General features: G+C 31.6%; 1 protein-coding gene and 2 long non-coding RNA genes across 9 annotated transcripts; 1 reads left to right on the forward strand and 2 right to left on the reverse strand.

Annotated features, from left to right (window-relative positions):
* Nucleotides 1-1,547: 1,547 nt before the first annotated feature.
* LOC100800655 (uncharacterized) lies at nucleotides 1,548-3,325 on the reverse strand. The gene is made up of 2 exons (XR_136595.4): nucleotides 2,869-3,325; nucleotides 1,548-2,113 (listed from the first exon to the last, which is right to left on the reverse strand). It is a non-coding gene; the product is annotated as an uncharacterized lncRNA (long non-coding RNA).
* Nucleotides 3,326-3,430: 105 nt separating this feature from the next.
* On the forward strand, nucleotides 3,431-5,360 carry LOC102669531 (uncharacterized). The gene is made up of 2 exons (XR_414725.3): nucleotides 3,431-3,533; nucleotides 4,247-5,360. It is a non-coding gene; the product is annotated as an uncharacterized lncRNA (long non-coding RNA).
* A 4,497-nt stretch (nucleotides 5,361-9,857) lies between these two features.
* On the reverse strand, nucleotides 9,858-18,428 carry LOC100801025 (protein MEI2-like 1). Of its 7 annotated transcripts, none has more exons than XM_006581774.4 (15): nucleotides 17,918-18,428; nucleotides 16,946-17,174; nucleotides 16,642-16,693; nucleotides 15,366-15,698; nucleotides 14,619-15,031; nucleotides 14,355-14,513; nucleotides 14,048-14,164; nucleotides 13,809-13,957; nucleotides 13,418-13,503; nucleotides 12,934-13,332; nucleotides 11,844-12,447; nucleotides 11,429-11,513; nucleotides 11,265-11,333; nucleotides 10,961-11,140; nucleotides 9,858-10,387 (listed from the first exon to the last, which is right to left on the reverse strand). In XM_006581774.4, the coding sequence occupies exons 2-15, from the start codon at nucleotides 17,021-17,023 to the stop codon at nucleotides 10,223-10,225; spliced, it is 2,889 nt and encodes a 962-aa protein (XP_006581837.2). In that variant the 5' UTR covers nucleotides 17,024-17,174; nucleotides 17,918-18,428; the 3' UTR covers nucleotides 9,858-10,222. The 7 variants fall into 7 exon arrangements, with proteins under 7 accessions (XP_006581837.2, XP_006581833.2, XP_040872482.1 ...); XM_006581770.4 differs by having other exon boundaries at nucleotides 12,934-13,335; XM_041016548.1 differs by having other exon boundaries at nucleotides 16,946-17,136; nucleotides 17,918-18,424.
* Between the last annotated feature and the right edge of the window lie 353 nt (nucleotides 18,429-18,781).

Genomic DNA, 18,781 nt, shown 5'->3' on the forward strand with positions numbered 1-18,781 from the left:
GGATGTGGAGTTCATTGATGGTTTTCAAGGTTGCGAGCAAGATCTTATTATCTTATCAACTATAAGAACCAACAATAGAGTATCACACTATGTTTTCTATTTTTTATTGTCTTAAGTGTTTTAGAGGATCATATTAAGTGAAAAGTTGTTGTTGGTTCAAAATTTTCTAGGCACTGCTTATGGATTTTTGGGGAACGAAAGAGCCCTTACAAACAATGAAAATGTTTGGAGGGCTATTGTGCTTGATTGTAAGAGCCGGAAATGTTTCTTTAATGTGGACCAAGACACAAAAATGGCAAAAACTATTTTGGATGCAATCGAAAAGTCAGATCAATTTGATTATTTGCTTGATGCAAATAGTGTCCATTTTAAAAATGCGCTGTGGAAGGTATGTGGATCTTGACCTTAATTTTCAAAATGCACTGTGGAAGGTGTGTGGATCTTGGACTTAATTTTCAAAGTTATGTAGATAATTTTTTTTCTTGCGATTGTTGTTAACTAGTTATTAGTTGTTTATTCTAATAATAAATATTTGAACTGATTTCCTCTAGTTCAGAAGGCAACAAAAGTTATCTCTCATAATCTATATTTGATAACTCGTTTAAATATAATATACTTGAAAATTAAACTTTGATAGTTTGGTCGATCCAAAGTTGAAGTCACTTGATATATATATATATATTCTTAACATTGCTACCAATGTACACATTTTTAAGTTTATTTCAGTGACAAATTCCTGAAAGGCAAAGGCTTTGTTGGGTGAGTGTATTCAATTGCATTAATTTTAACATTTTCAAATATATATGTATCATGCAATCTAACTTTGGATTATATTTTATGAGTGCAGGAACAATGATGGTGGTGTTGCTGCTTACTGCTTTGATTTTATTTATATTACACATGGACTATTGTAATTATTGTATAATGCTTGAGTGGCCTATAGGAACCATTGTTTTCTTCTTATTATATTAATTAGATTTTGCTAATTCCCATATGTAATTTTTATATAAAACTTTTGAAAACAATATAACTTTGACGGCAAAATGTTAGACCCCATTGACTTTGATTTTCACATGTTCCACGTGCTTTAGTTGTATGCATACATTTATTTTCCAATTACAAGATCCCTATTTTACAAGTTTTAGAAAAATATAATATTTTTTCTCATTCAATTTATTTTATGGTGTTAAAAAAATTATCTAATATCTAATAAAAAAGTGTAAATCATGTATTTAAAATTATAAAATTTAAAATATTGAAAAAATAATATTTTATTGTATTTTAAAAGAAACGAATTAGTAACATTTGTTGAGTGTTACAAAAGATATATATTAGCAACATTTTTAGAATGTTGCATATGTATTGAAAAAATATTGCTAAAAACATTTAATAACATTTTTAGAGTTTTTAGCAATTTTTTTTATAAACGTTGTTATTAGTATAAAAAAAATGTTACTAAAAGCCTATAATAATATGAATATACACAACATTTATAAAATGTCATAAAAACATTTTAGTAACCCTTATTTATATTTTGGCATCGAATGTTGCAAAACGCATACTTTATTTGTAGTGTAACACCGGCAGTTGCAATTCATAACAGACAAAACATTCTCCATACTTAGTCGATAGAAATCACACAACACAAGAATATGAAGTATTTCTATCTTCATGTGTTTGCCAACCAATAAATGTGGTAGACAAGTAGCAATGCACACCCTCCCTTTAAATATCAATACCATCAAACCCAACCCCCCGTTAGCGTCTCTCCGGTAAGCACTGCCAAGGGTTAATCGACCATTGTAGGAAGGAGTATACAAAATTTGTGTGGTGGCTATTTAACCAGGACCAAGCAGTGAATAGGAATTGTTGTTTTAGTTCATCCTTATCAAATGTCTTTCCCAAAAAAAAAAAACCCATTTATTTCTATGATTCCATATGCAAACCATATTACCATTCTCATATTGCCCATGTGAAGTGCACCTCCACTAGCAGAATGTTGCCACTAATGTTGATGTGGTCATTGCGGAAGCACTATTGATATGTTCTCTCCTCTATACTACCACTCCTTCTAAATATCCATAATCTTAGGGCAAGTGAAAAAAGTCTCTTCCTGCAAAACACAAAAGGGACATAACATATCCTGGTTGGTTAAAATAATGTTTCTCCTCCTCAAATTATGCTTGCTTGGCACCCTATCCAGCAATACCCTCCACACCAAGCACACTGCCTTAGTGAAAATCCTTCTTAATATGCATTAACGTTTAACTATCTTAGCATTTGTTGAAAAGTGAGATATTCTTATGTTTAAGTACAATCTCTTAACAAAAAAATTCAACTTATCAAAGGCAAAGTACAGAAAAAGGAATGTTCAGGAAAGTAATATTGTGTGTCATAACCAGTAGCTTCTTTTTGGTAAAGATGTGTCGATTGTACTCTCTCTCTTTGTTCTTATGAAGAAAAAAACGTGTAGAGCTCCCCAAGCATTTAATGAAGACTCGAAATGAGAACACGTTGAAGCACGTACGATTTCTCAGAATGAATACATACATACCAACAACTCTATTAAAGGAAGAGTTGAAGTAAGCAAAGTTGGAACCAATAGCTGTAAAATGCATTTTCAATTTGCTAATGTACCATGTTACTTGATTTGAACTCAAGTTTCTATGCCTAGCAATTTTTTTCCAGATTTATACTCTCTTTTGAAAATGCAATATGAATAGAATAGCTTTTTAACAATCTTCTAATATGCCCCCAAAAAACTAGTTAAACTAGAAATTTATGACTGCATTGTAAACGAGTTTTTCAAAAGCATCAGTGCATAGAGGAACCCATCTATAAGTGTCTTTGTTGATGGTGGTCACTTACCTGGTTACCTCACTTTGATTCATCATTCAGAAGAAAACCTGGTGAAATAGGGTTCGACGATGAGTTCATCAAGCGATGGTGTAAAAGTCTTTTGGGTTGAATGACTTGGGTATGTTTGAATTTCCCATGGAAAGTTCCAAAAGTATGTTAAAGAGTAAAATGAGTCTGGATCATATTTGGTTACCCTTTAATAGTATGTTTGAAAGTAAAATGTTTTGGAGAAACAAGACTTATGATACTTTTGCAAACTTCAAAACAATCCAAACATGCATTGAATGGGTGGGGTTGTCTATGAAAATGGTAAGTTTGGAAAGAGAAATTAAATAAATATTTAAATCAAATCAATTGACAAGTGTCCGTTTTGAATGGTTCAGATGATAATTTAGTTTCTAATCTTCAAAGGATATACAATTTTTCTTTGCTATGGTCATATATGGCCTCAACCAGTAGCGGAAAGTAAGAGGTGGTCTCCATGGACACAACAATCCATTAAGATATTTTTATGTAAATTATTTGGTTCTTGTATCTGGATAAGGATAAGGATAAGGATAAGGATAAGGATAGACATGTAATTTTTTTTCGGGATCTACGCCTTCTTTAAGACTTTTTCCTCATGTATTTGGTATTCGAAGGGCCACCAAAAAAAGGAGAAACACTTGCAAAAGGTATTTTGACACATAAGTTAAATTTTCGACTCAGAACAATAAATATGTATTTTATATCAATAAACAGTATTTTATCTTGATATTATCATAATTATTTATATATATTTTAATGAACCCTTGAATCTATGGGCTTTGGTACATTGTTACCCATTTAGGTAATGTTTTGATAATTGTCATTAAGGTTTATGCTAACAGCCTCAATGATATTTATCTATAATTAATAATCATGCTTTATTGGTTTTCATCATGGTTTTTTACCTTTGGGTGTTTGGATACTCGGCTAGGTTGAATACTTGATCGTCATGTCAAATACTTAGGCAAGGTTGTATGTAGCTTTTAGAGATATCCAGGTATTTGACTTGGCCAATTACCCAAATATCGAGTGTGGTGTTGATAAGCACCTAGATGCATATTCAATCACACCGGTTAGATGAATACAATTGTTTGTCTAAGTGTTAAGATACCCAAACTTATTGAGTACCTGAACACTCTTGAGTTTCTTCATACTATGATGTTTCATACTGAAGTATTTAGTCAAACCAAGTGCCTGAGTACTATCACAAGATGACTTATGCTTCAATATGTTAGAGATTTTAGGAGTATATATATTCGGGTTTTCGACTTGGCTGAGTACTCTATGTATAGTTCTTATTTTTATTAAATCATTTATCTGTAAACTGAAAGCTTTGTTCTATTGTGTGTTCAATTGCAAGGTTTTGATGATCTTTACAAATGTGGAAAATAGGTATATTTTCATAACTAGTGAAAATATGTTGCAGTCATTGCATATTGAAACAAAAAAAAGTGACTTCTAAATGGTAGTTGTTTCCTTTTGGAAGTAAAGTGGCCACTAGTTGCTAGGATACAACATTGGAGTGCTTTTCATTTGGAGTATCTTTCTTTAAATGTAGGAAATTGTTCAACATTTCAATCTTGTAATCAAAATACTCTTTTGCTCAAATAGGATCAATAAATCGAGATTACGCTGGAGGAAATTTTATATTATGTTGGCAATTGTAGATGTAAAATTAGTGGAATATCTAATTTATGTTGTTATGCTACTTGTATATGTAACCTTATGATTAACCTTGAGCTTAAATACATATTTGATTTAATACCCAATTTAGTTTCTTAATTTATTTCAATTGCTCAATTATATTTTTCGTATGCATGTGGATCTTTTTGTTTTATAATTTTTACCAATTGGATCATTTCCGGCAAACTTAGTGGATGTCCCTCAAGTGATGAATCCATCACTATATATATTATTATTTTAGAATTAACAAGAATAAAAAATAGCGAGAAATTTAGATTTGTCTTCGGATTAAGTAACAGCCATGAGGCGGTCTCGGCCTCCTCGGGTGTTGAGGTCAACGTCGGAGAAGAAGTGAAGGCCATCGAGGAAGTACGGACTCAAAGAACGGCGCGACGGGGATGCGCTGGTGGCGGCAGGCGAGGCAGAGCATGGCAGCGACGGCCTTGCATGTGACATGCGCCGACGCCTGTTCGAACACCTCGCAGAGCGCCACGCGCGAGTGGCGGCGTGGACCTTAGCATTGCACGTGCCGCAGAGAAACGTTGCCCAAGGATAAGTTCTTACGAGTTATTCACCTGTTCATGAATGAAAACACCACCTCTCGTCCGACTTGCATATAAGGGCTTCTTTTAGTATGTTTTTCCTCAATTTTTCATTTGAAATATCGTAACAATTGTGCTAGCTAGGTTTCGAATGTTTAGATTTTTATTACAACACCAACATATCCATACTGTACTAGGATTTTGCCATATTGATGTCAAGCCTCAATCTAATTAAAGTTTCCTCAGTGACCTGCACCTTCTAAACCTATTGTATGCTTCGTCCTCTTCTTCTCTTTGCACAAGCCTCAAATGGTTGATGTTTTCACTTTCAGTTTGTGCTCTCGTGTTTTTTCTCTTAGTTTTAAATCACGGCAAAACCCAAAACCATGACAAAATTCTTAATTAAAAAGGAGAGATTGTTGTTGTGAAGAAGATATGGGGAGGAGGTAGAGAATGGAGATGTTGAATTGGAGGGAGATGTTAGAGCATAGGGAGGAGACATGCAACAGTCCGATGGAGGGGAATTAGCGGTTAGGAAAAAGAAAAAATATATATATTTGTGTTAATTAACAAGATTAATTTAAGTTTTCTAAAGAATAATTTTAATATATTTATTCTCGTGATAGACAATTTTGTTGGGGTTTTTGTTCTTAAGACAATAAATAAAATAAATAATACACTTCAATTCGCAAGAATAACATGCATTGGAGGGTCTCGTATGGTTACAGATCAGGAATGATATTCATCCACACTATTGGAGTGGAATGAGGTAGAAAGAAAAGAGAAATGAAAGAATATTAGATTATGTGATGAAAATAGAAGAGAGATGAGAAGAAAATAGAGTGTAAATGAGATGGAAGAGAAAATTAGTAAATGATAAATTATAGGAAGATTGTTAATTCTTTATTCTATTGTTATATGAGTTTAGTTATAAATTTATATGTCATTGATTTAAATAAAACTAGATTTATTTAGATATATAAATTCAAATTTTATGAATGAAAAAATTTAATTAAATAGAAAGATTTTTTAAAGGTGATTTAACACATTTTTGATAAAAATTAATTATCAACAAAATTTGCATATAATTTTTCTAATATCATGGTATAAAAATGAACCTCATTAAAAGGCATCACTTATTTTTTTTACTTTTTTAATAATTCTTCTCTCTAATGGTATAACTTTGAAAAGTGTATTAAACATACTATAAGTTATTTTATATCTTTAAATGTCATAAACATTATTTTGTTTTAGGCTAAAATTGTTAAAATATAATTTTTATGCATGATTCCTGTAAAAAAATTATACTCTCAATCAATTAAAAATAATCTCAAATATAATTTTTAAAATAATTATTATAAAAATTAATAAACTTATTATCCTTCATAATATTTAATTGGATGACAATATAACTAATATTTACATGCAGTAAAAAAAAATCCTAATCTTTACGCATGGAGTCTATTTTAATTAAATTTAAATTGTTAACACGCTTTTTTAGACAATAGAAAAATATATACAACATATTAAAATATGCAATTTTTTAAAACATAATTTTAACTTTTTGTAACAATAAAAACATGATGTTTTAATGGTCAATTTTGATAATTCAAGTTTGTGCTTTTGTTTTATACAATGGTCACATTAAAATTAAAATTTATAACCTCATACGCATACTACTCATTAAATCGACAGTAGTACTATAACCTCATACACATACTACTCATTAAATGGACAGTAATAACTTTTTGTATTGTATGATTTAAATTCTAATTGATCTTTTGAGTAACAAATAAATTATATTGAAAAAATACTTAGTTTATGTGTGCTTATGTTTTTTTTATAAAAATTGGTCATCCTTTGTTTTTAATTGTTTACCGTTTGAGGAAAAATTGTTTGGTATTAATAGTTCATTTTGTTGCAATTTTGTTGCTAATCTTGCTTTGTTGTGCCTTTTCAATTTCGGATAAGGATGGGCTCACTGTTCTGCTTTAACAGTAACTAGCTAGTTTAAATGTTATCTTTATGCCATATCACGCCTCTCTAAATCCAACGGTGGAATCGAGATTTATTATTACGGTAAGAAACTTAAAACTTAAAGAACACCGTTAAATACTCTTTAACATATTGCTAGGAAACTTCATGCTCGTTTACTTCTACAGTTCTACTAGTATCTTATTTACATTTGATTTATCTTTTTTCTGTTTAGCACTTGACAAATTCATATTTTGAAAACAAAAATACAAACATAGTACGTTATCCTTTTGTGGTGTACGCTTCATTGTATTTTTAATTTTTATTTCATCTCTGGAATCTTTTTATAACGAGAGGTTAAAACCCCTCATAATTTTTAACTCTCTTTTTATGCAGTAGTTTTGTAATATACTTATTCAGATTCTTTTTCATTTTTTGTTTGGATATATTTGAGGAATTTGGTTCATAATATCTTAAATTATATATATATATATATATATATATATATATATATTACAATTTCAACCATTATTACTAGTTGAAAAAGTGACACCTCGTGCCGCTATGTATTTTTAAAAAAGAAAAAGGAAATAAAAAAGTAGTTAAAAAATAGTGATAATAATTTTTTTAGAAGAAATGACAACAATTACATCTTTCAAGTTTACGAAAAAAATATATATATATTAAAGGATAATTTAAAAATAAAAAATGTGTTTAGTAAAGGAGATAATTTTTTTATTAATAGTTATAGATTATATTTTATTTGCAACCACATTTTTGTTCCGACTTTGTTTTCTCAAATCAATCTTATACATAAAACCTTAGTATTTACGAAAACAAAAATAAGAGGCATTATATATGTAACTTCTCTATAGACTATATAGTATACATTATTTTGAGCTAATCTCTCTAATGAAATGTTCCCCATTGTTAATAGTCATGACTGTTGATTTTACTCCTAACTTTTATTTGAGAGATTAGTACAAAATGTGGTTTTTTTCCACTATTACAGTGTCTCTTCCAGATTTTCTTAATCTACATCGGGTTGTATATTATTATCGAATCTATACCACTTTTTTTCGAAGTTGGGTCTGATCATTCCCACTTTTGTACAGCATCTTTTTTTAATTTAATTTTTATTTTATTTTTAAATTTATGTTTTAATTTAAACTATTAAAATGATACAAATATTATATTATATAAAAATATTTTTAATTTATTTTAAAAATAATTTTTTATTAAAATAATTTTTATTTGTTTAACAAAATAATGTTATTAAATATAATTATTTTTCTTATATTATTTATTTTATACAAGACTTTTTTTTAAGTTAACATTTTAATTTTAAAAAAAATTTAAATTTTGTCTAATAATATTTGTTTTAATATAAAAATTAAAACTTTTAATATTATTATTTTACTAAATATAATTTGTTTGTTTATGTCGTTAAATTTTTTTAAAAAATGATAATACTTTTTGTTTAAATCAAATGACTAAAAGATATATTTAAAATTTTTTTTGTCCGGTATGACATAAACAAATAAATTATATTTAATAAAATAATAATATTAAAATTTTTAATTTTTTTTATTAAAGCAAAAATATTATTAGACAAAATTTAAATTTTTTTTAAAAAATTAAAATTTTAACTTAAAAAAAGTCTTGTATAAAATAAATAATAAAAGAAAAATAATTATATTTAATAACATCATTTTCTTAAACAAATAAAAATCATTTTAATAAAAAATTATTTTTAAAATCAATTAAAAATATTTTTATATGATATAATATTTATATTATTTTAATAATTTAAATTAAAACAAATTTAAAAAAAATTAAATTAAAAAAAAAGACACCGTACAGAAGTCGGGGTGTTCAGATTTCTTAAAGGTGAAAAAAACGGTGTAGATTGGACAATAATATATAAATCCATGTGTATTAAAAAAATGAGAGAGAGAGAGAGTATATTGGTGGAAAAAAAACCACAAAATGTTGTATACTATAATCTATAGAAAAGTTATAGATATAACGCCTCTTATTTTGTTTTCTAAAGTTTGTAAAGTTTCATTGATTAATTTTTGTAAAGTTTGAGCGCACTGCGCAGACACATATTGGAACTGTAGATACCATTTCACTTTATGGTCAAAAAAACAAATGAAAAAAAAAATGCATGTTAAGACTTGAAACTTCGGAAAATGATGTGTCACTATCATGATAAGAAAAGCCAGATATCCATGGACAGAAAACAAATCTCATTTCATCAGGTCTAGTTGCAGCAAATGTACAGCTAGTCATGCCATAAAGCTCACCAGTCACTTGCGTACAAATAAATGCCAACTTATGTGATTGTGAACATAGAATTGTACCATTAGTTTTCTTCATCTAAACAGTCACTTGAAAAAAAATATACACAATAAAACTTTATGATCATCAAACTTACTACTTACATATGTACATAAATGGATAAATTGAATTTACTTTATTAAGAAACTGAATTTATTTTACGTTCTTGTTTATAGAGAAATTTATCTAACCAATGCCTATATATACTCAACTTTTTCTTCTTTTTCTTTGTAAAAGAATATAGTCATGACTCAGGAACCTTTATTATCAAACATCATTTGCTAGTGGCACGTAACTAAGGCTGAATTAAGCATTTTTTCTAATCAATAAAGTATATGGACAATAAATCAGCAATATAAGGAATATAAGGAAACAAAATTACATATGAATAACAAAGATAACCATGAAAACAAAATCAGCAAAGAACCCTTGAAAACCGCAATGATGCACATTATCTCAAGGAAACTGCAAAGTGTCACATTGTCCCCGTTCACAGCTAGCCAAAATTTTAAGCTTCAGTTAAGCTATTCTCTAAAGTGGTAAGATGGTAGCAGTACTCCATGCAAAATTTTAGGAAAATAACGGAAAACAATAGAATCAGTTACTTCATTCTTGGTTATGTACTTCAACTTCCAAAAACTCTTGCAAGGCTCCTCTATAGGAAAAAAATTGTGAGCCCCCTTTCCTACCGGCTCCAACTCCTCTCTCGCTCGATCGAACAAAAAGAAAATGTAAATATACAGTCTTGGAGATGACATCACATGCACATTGAACTGTTAGATCATGATGCTAAATCAGTCAGAACTTTTTGAAGAGCTCGATGTAGATTCTGTTCCATTCCCAGACTCTTCTCCACTTGCCAAAGATGAAGGATTCCCTTGGCTGCCATTCTCCTCATTACCATTCATGCGAATTTTTCCAGGCCTCACTCTAATATTGTTACCCAAGGGGAAAGGCTCCTGCAGAAACAGATTAGGTTAATTTTGCCTCGGTATATTTAATATCAGCAGAAAAGCCAGGTACCAATAATACAATTAGGTTGCAAGCCTATATGTTCTTCTAATGGAAAGCCCAGTTTGTTAAATGCATGCAATGCTAGAAACAGTTAAAATCACAATGATAGATTGCATTTTGTAGCCATTAATACCAACTCAAATAAAAAACATAATGCTTTAGTTGTTATGTGCAAGTCAAATAATCATCAGGGAAATATTCCTTCAAGAAACTCTTTCTTGCCACACCCAATGCATGTTAATATTAAATATCAGGCAAAAAGTTTTTAAGTGAGAAAACCTGTAACTACCACTTTACTTGCATCAGCCCCAAACATTAATGTAAACATCGGTAAAACCAGATCTATGGAGCAAAATATCAGTGAGAGGAATATTAGTAGTCTGGTACTATAGTAGTTCCATAATACACTGTAGTAATGTAGTTAGCAAAAGGAAAATAACAAGCAGATATAGTAGTTCCATAATACATTGTAGTTAGCAAAAGCAAAATAGTTACAACTAAAGAACAAGCTGATTTACCGGATCACCAGCATTTGGGCCATCTGTATGGAAGAGAATGGGGCGGCAACGTTTATCTTCATTCATTAGGCTTGAATTCTGAAAATGAGCAATAAGAGCAGATTTTCCTTGAATTCGGGCATAGGCGAGTACCGCTACCTTTTCACTGTTGAATTTCTCCCATTTTTTCCCATGAAAAGCCTGTGCAATATTCCTTAATTATTAGGCATATAAACTCTTAGAAACAAAAAGAATCAGATGAACTCAGAATTCAGATCACAGATAATTATATCAAATTAGTATTACATAAGGATTTCCAACTAACCTGGTGGAATGGAATAATTTGTCCAGGATCAATCATATTGATGAATGCATAGCCAACATTACATTTGTTCTGCAACCATTTGTAGAATTGCCTTAGAAACACATTTATAATTGCTTCATTTAAGTAAAGAATCAAGCAACTAGCAAGTCCAAATAAATACTTGCCTTGAAATCAATTGGCAAATACAGAAAATCATAAGTTCCTCGACATTGCTCATCTATGGCAACAAGAAGCATCTTTGAAGTATACCTGCCAAAAATATTTAAACAAATATAAATAAAAAAGAGACAAATCAAAAGACCAGTTTTTTAATCTCTGTAAAAATTATTATTCAAAATTTGTAAAATCTGCTATGGAAAGCCATTTGATCAATGTAAAAAGTATATGCTATTTAGGCATGTAAGCAAGCAAAAGAGAGAGAGCATTTGTATGGTTAATGCACCAACATGAAAAGGGGACAAGCCAAATAAGCAATTGCCTATGTAACTAATAATCACATTCTTTGGTAAAGTAAGGATGAGAAGATAACAGCATAAGCAGCAACAATGCACAAAAAAGATATGCAGATAATTGGCATACTTATTGGGAATATTTTTTATCATGAGCGTTGTCCGGTTGTCATCCCCACGCAAAATGCGGCCTAGGTCAAGTACATATTGTTTTTTATCAGCATTGTTGTTAGTGTTTGGTTCACTTCTACGAGAATAGAGGTTTTTAGAAACCAAAGTCATGGGAAGTCTCCCAGGTAAAACATGTGACAACTGCTTAGGAGAGCCCTGCCCACCATTTGATGTCAATTCTGTACCATTCCCACCAACATGAGAAAATATATTGTGAGAAGCAGGAGGATGCAACTGCCAGCTACCATGAAAGCCTGGACTTCCAACAGAACCCAATCTAAAACCAGATGCATCAGGTGACTCTCCCAAGAAAGAATGTTGTCTATCCCAGGGTGAGGCTGCAACAACCGGCGCAGATCCCACTTGATGGTCTATATGAGATGCTCTAAGCACATGAGGCGGTGTTCTAGAAAAGCTGGGTATCTGTGGAAGACCTGGAGAACAAGCACCATTAACAAAGGATGGTATTTTCTGCCAAAGCATGGAATTTGAAGGAGGTTGCTGATGCAAGTTGGACCCATTCCACATATGATAAAGTCCATGATGGGGGCGGTTTCCATTTCCTGAAGGTCCAAAATCAAACAAAAAATTCACATATCAGCATTCAAATATAAAACTATTAAATCCCTATTAGATACCGCTTCAGCCTACAATTTCCCAGCACCTTCAACCACTTACAAGCTGGTAGAAAAACTGACTTCAAGACCAATATTCAATTTGGAATGCTTACATCTCAGATACTCAGACAGGCAAGTCTAAAATCATCTAGATCAATAGTTTGGCTCTTAAACAACAATTATTATTTTTGGGTGTGATTAGAAGAATGAAAATATTGAAAACCCTAGGCCAGCATCATCATAAAAATTAACAATCAAGCTCATTATTATAAGGTTTTAAAGTCCTAGGATGCCACTTAAAGTGAACAATAAGTTCAACCTTTGCAACAAATTGATCCCTTATCACAATTTTCTATAGAGAAGGAAACATTTCAAAACTGTTGCAAATAAAGGAAGCTTATACATGAGGCTTTCTTAGCACATTAAATTTACCTGCTGCATTAAACTCTGCTAGGTTCCCAGTTGAGCTCATTCCCTGAATGTGCCTGCTGTCAGATGATTCCGTCGATCCAGTTCCAATATTGGCAGCCATGTTAATGGTACTTGAAAAGTTGTAAGGACTGCCATTAGCTAAACTTTCGCGATATTCAGGTAAAGAATGAGGATGGAACCTCGAAATGGATGCAAATTTCATCGCATCAATAGCATTACAGGCCTCAAAAACACCAGATACTTTTCCAGCAGATGCCCCTCTTGTGGTCTTGTGAATGCTAGAATTCACATGAAACAGTGAGTTATCCATAAAAGCAGGTAGCTGTGTTTCAGAACGAAATCCCTGATTATATCCATTTTCCAAGCTGACACCAGATGCAATAAATCCAGATGACACTCCTGCTGTAAATTATGTCTAGTGAGACCAAGAACATCTTAGCTTTACGAGGAAAAAAAGACAAGTGAAAGCAGACAAAAATCATACCTTTATTATGCCTTAAGGATATGTTGTCACTCAAACTATGACCAAAATCAGGTTCATCTTTTCCCTTCTGTGATTGCTGCATCATACTACAAAAGCAAGGTTTGCATAATTGTCAAGATGTAATTTTTCCATCAAGGTGGTTGATAAATGATAACTTTACACCCTATCAACCTCTAAAAAGTGAGAATACTATTAAAAGTGGTGAGAATAAATATGAAGATCCAAAATAAAGACTTCATTTAGAAGACAGTTGGCAGCAGCAGCCATGTTGCACATTTAAAATGGTAGCAGCAACCATGTTGCAATAAAATAGTAGAAAACAGTTGCAAAAGTTAATTTAAAAAAAGAGAAAAAATTAAATTAAAAATAAAAAAGAAGTGGCAGCAGCAACCATGTTGCAATCTTGGGAAGACCAGGTTCAAGCTTAATGTGCTTCCCAGCAAAGCAGATCCCATTCAATGCACGAAGAGAAGCTTCTGCAGCCCGGACATCATAAAATTCAATAAATTTGACATGATTCAGTTGTGGATATTCATAGATCTGCAATTACAGAGACAATATTTAAGAATGCTTGTATTATTTTAAAACACGAACACCTAAATTGGATGAAAACCAACAAGAACAACTTACTTCTCTAATTTCTCCATAAAACCCAAAAATCTGTTTTAGTTCATCATTCAGAACAGATGAATCAAGATCAGATATCATCAGTGTACCATGACCAATATCCTTCTCTGGAGCATTGCCCTGATATGTCATCAAATCAAGATATATCTATAAGCAAAGCATAAAAACAGGCATGCAAGCAATTAAACAAGCAAAACATATGGCGGTAATAATAAAAGATGATAAGATGAAGAATAATAATAACAACTTTATCTAAATGACAGCAAGGGAAAAGGAATTATGCATACATGAGAAGTTATTAAAATGATACCTTTGGAATTGAATAATGTATATCAAGTTTCCTAGATCTCAATGACCTATTTTGAAGTGCTTTCATTGCATTTTGTGCTGCCCTTAGATCATAATAAGAAATCATAACAAATCCACGATACTTGCAGGCAGTATATATGGTTCGGATATCTCCATATTGCTGGAACAAACAAAATAGTCCATTTACATGCCATTATTAGTGGTATGAAATGCTTCATGAAAATTCTAAGACAGCATCCGCCAGAATAAAAGAATAAAGGTTCACCTCAAAGAGAGCCTTTAGCTCGGAATCTTCTACATTGCTATTGATGTTTCTAACAAAAAGTGTTCTAGAAGATTTTTCACCAAAAGGAATTTTTCCTTTAGAAACTCCAAAGTAATTAGGATCTTCATCCCCGCAACTGGTTCTTTTTCCGGAAATTAGATGTTCATCTCCTTCCAATTCCATGCCTCCACTGCTGCTGAACAAATCAAAATCTTCAAAATCATCATTCATTCTAGTGCCAGTACTGAATCCTAACTCATCAGTGACTCCAGAAAACAGGTCATCTTCATCAGGAAGGAGATTTCCAATAGTTTCAGCCTCAATTTCTTCAAGAGATTTGTACGGTTCTTCCTCAGGAAAGGAACCAACTGTAATGGGTTGACCAGACAGCACTCCATTCCCCAATAACCTCACTGCATTAGATATACATATACACACACAGTGACACATGAGCATATCAACAAAACTAAAGTATAATCACAAAACCTAAAACAAATAGATAACTTTTCTAAGTTTCATATTTTTGGTGGTGGGTTTGGTGAAAGGATTGTCCTGCTACATTACAAAAGAACAAGCATATATTCTTCTATGCTAAATTGCAAATGACAATACACAAGCAAATGGAATGCAATAGAAACTCCCATCTAAAATATCAGGAAGAGTAAAAGCAACCAGAACTTGATTATGCTACAATACCCATAATACATGCATGAAACTATCTTTAACATTCATGAAACAAATTCTTACACTTTTGGCTAAACATGTCAGACAGCGAGCTTGAAAACAGACTGCTTTCACGTGAGGCAGCATTGGTGACAATCTTGCTCCCAATTAGACCATATGAGCCAGATGCTGACTGCCTATACACATTAGACCATGATCTCTTGTGATAATTCAATGATTCTGTGGTGGAATCCTTCAGCATATCTGTATTGCCTGTTTCTCTGCCAAAATGTAGGTCTTCTGTAATTTCCCGAGATAGAGTAGTCTGAGAAATTGACAAGCCTGTTTTTGAATTTGTTTCAAGGGGTGACGAAGTATTAAAAATGATGCCAGGTGATGCCGCCATTTCACTCTTCCCTGAAAATTCGAATATAGAAATTACTTTATCCGGAAATTAGTTACATGTTCAGCAGATGAACTGCTTATTAATGGAATACAAGTTAAAAAACATAAATATGGATACAAAAAGATGTTACTGCATTCAAAATTAGCATGAGTAAAATAAACAGCAAATTCTTAATAATATTTATACCAAAATCATGCATAAGCTCCAGTCCAGCAGAGCACAGCATCTAAATTCATGAAATCACCATTAATTGTCCCAGCTATACCACAATCAAAATGTTGCGAGAACAAGGTATTGAATTTATACATTCACTATAAAACATTAATTTATATAGGTTTGCAGCAATTAGATTGTCACCACAAACAGAAACAAACATTAATTTTAGATGATGTCAATTTGCAACGTTGATTAGTGGTATTCGTTATTCTATAAGCAAAATAAAAATTACATATTGTTTTCAGCAGAAAGTGAGAAGTATCTGGGCTAAAAAAGACAAATCAGCAAGTATTATCACCAATCACCATAAAGTGAAATAAATGTACCAGGTTTAGAATTTAAAATAATTACTCGTATTAAGGATACTTATTAGCAACATTGGCAATCATTAATTCCAAAAGCAAACAAAACATTTATAAAAAATTGGAACAAAAAATGAGAGAAATATTGCTTTGAAATATACAACCGTATTTCATTTGAGACCTGAGAGGTATCATATAGGTTCAAGTAAGGTATACAGAAAGATATAAGGAAAGATTCTTCAAAAAGTTCATATGCTCAAACTCAATGATAGCTACTAGGGAATTTCTAAACTGGAGTGTAAAACAGTTCACTCGAGGTCTGAATCTTAACTATTTGTTAGTGAATCTATTTGGGGCATTAATGATGCAATTGAGGTAAATCTGCACAAGATATACAACCGTTTTGAATAAATAATAATTAGTTGATTGGACTCACCTTGTAGAAAATGGTCATGGATAGATTTTGGCTTTCGTAATCCAGTATTCTTCTGCCCATAAAAGTTTAACACATGTTTGGAAAACCAATTGTTAGAAAGGCAATAGCATTGAGGCCATGGAAAAAGGTCAAATTGATTAACAAAATGACAAAGAAAACTGAAGTCTTAGGCTGTAAAATGTTCTTGGAACTGATAATCATTAAAAAAAACATTATATAAGACAGTTAGAATAATAATTAACTTCTTGAGGGTCACATGATAAATTTGAGCAAACCATGATGAGGCAGTTACATTAATAATTACCTCAGAAACATAGGAAATGTCATCCAAAAAGCGAGATGAGGCAGAAGCACCCCTCTTCTCCATGATTTCAGAAGGCATCCTGCAGCTTGTCCAGAAAATACTGAAAACCTCCCTCCTTGCTAGTTTTCGTCAGGCTCTATCCCGTGACATATGCGGGAAATTCAAGGTCATTCGCTCGACAAGAGAAAGGACTGATTACAATGAACATGGCAATTCACACCATAAACAACTGCTACTGACAGAAAGAATAATTCAGACCCAGAAAAATATCATCTATCATAACAATTAGAACTTTACTATCATCAGAAAAAGAAAAAAAGTGAGAAAAAAATGGACAAATGAAAACCCTACCAAAGCACTTTCAATTACTCAATTGCAAAATTCAAAAAGAATAGTGGAAATTGGAAAACAAAGCCACAAATAGTTGCATCTTCAACTAAACATTACCAGAAGGAAGGGTGGTATTGGGAGAAGAAAAAAGCTCGTTGCTTACCTACCAACGACCTAATACGATTATTAGGCCATTTGCTTAACAAAAAAACTTAGAAAATTAAAAACCAAACCGTTCATGGAAATTAAAAAAAAATTCCCATTAAACTAGCTCTCCCTTTTTTTCAAAACCAAAAAAAAAAAAAACATTTAACTTAAATTTATAACACTCCACCTTGGTTCTATCACAAAATTACACAGATGGAGAGGGAATTTCACAGGGAAAGCCTCAAACATTAACAGATCAAGAGGAAAAAAAAAAAAACCAAAATTTCAGAGAGGCCATAATCTGAAAACACCAGCAGATCAAAAACATGAACACCGGAGAGATTCTCATCTCACCATAAACTCATAAAAACCACTGCCACCAAAGAGAAAAAACCATTTAACCAGAAAAAATAAAGAAAGAAAGAAAAACAGACACAAAAACAGACCATAATGAATACATTTTTTTTCTCTCAAGATAGCGAAACAAATTCGCACCTTCTGAATTTCAACACACCCTCGCTAGCACAAAAACTTCTCCTCCACAAAATTCAGCACGCTCCTCATCCAGAACAAAGAGAAAGAGACAAAAAAAAAACGAATCTCTCAAACGCTCCACAGCATAGGAATTTCAGAAACAAGAGATCCCTCGCTTCTTGCAGCAACAGAAACCTCCTTCCCTCTGCATTGCAATCTCAGGCGCTCAGAAAAAGGAAAAAAGGAAAAAAATTATTGCGCGGAAAGGCTCCTCTTGAAGGAGACGGTGGAAAGAAAAAAAGCAAGCGCAATTGGAAGCTGAAATCGGGAAAAATGGAGGTTCCGGCGAAGAAGAGCGAATTTCCGGCGAGGTGAGGCTCGCCGGCGGTCGCTCTCTGGTTTGGAGAGAAGAAGAAAAAAACGGACAACGCAACAACAACAGAGGTCTTCTGACAGAGAAAGAGAAAGGAAAAGGGTGTTAGTTGGCTTTGAAAACAAATACAAAAAATTAAATAAAAAACAAAAACAATTAAAAATGAGAACTAGAAATGAGGGAGGGAGAATAAATACGCGGAGAGATAGTGTGGTTTGTAATAATAAGCAGCTTCAAATTTTAAAATTGTTTTTTTACAGTAAAAAATACTTTATCCATCTCAAAATAAGTGTTTTTTAGAGGAAAAAAAATTATCTTAAAATAAGTATTGTATTTAAATTTTTAATATAATGTTAATGTTTATTTTTCACCAATATTTTTAAAAAATATATTTTAATTTTTGAATCTAATATTAATATTATTCTTTTTTATTTATTTAAAAGTTAATTTTATCTCTTCTTTTTATTTATTTATTAGTTTTTCTTGTAAAATTTTGTTTGAGAATTTTCTAT

The sequence above is a fragment of the Glycine max genome, chromosome 6 (assembly GCF_000004515.6).
Source record: "Glycine max cultivar Williams 82 chromosome 6, Glycine_max_v4.0, whole genome shotgun sequence".
Classification (NCBI taxonomy): Eukaryota; Viridiplantae; Streptophyta; class Magnoliopsida; order Fabales; family Fabaceae; genus Glycine; species Glycine max.

Bases quoted from the DNA above. Each gene is read 5' to 3' on its own strand.
- LOC100801025 (XM_006581770.4), bottom strand. From the start codon at position 17,023: ATGCCTTCTGAAATCATGGAGAAGAGGGGTGCTTCTGCCTCATCTCGC. The intron at 11,141-11,264 runs GTTAGTTGGAAA...AATATTGCACAG, and splicing joins AAATTATTCCATTCCACCAG to GCTTTTCATGGGAAAAAATG. The intron at 10,388-10,960 runs GTAAATCAGCTT...CTGTTTCTGCAG, and splicing joins GCCCAAATGCTGGTGATCCG to GAGCCTTTCCCCTTGGGTAA.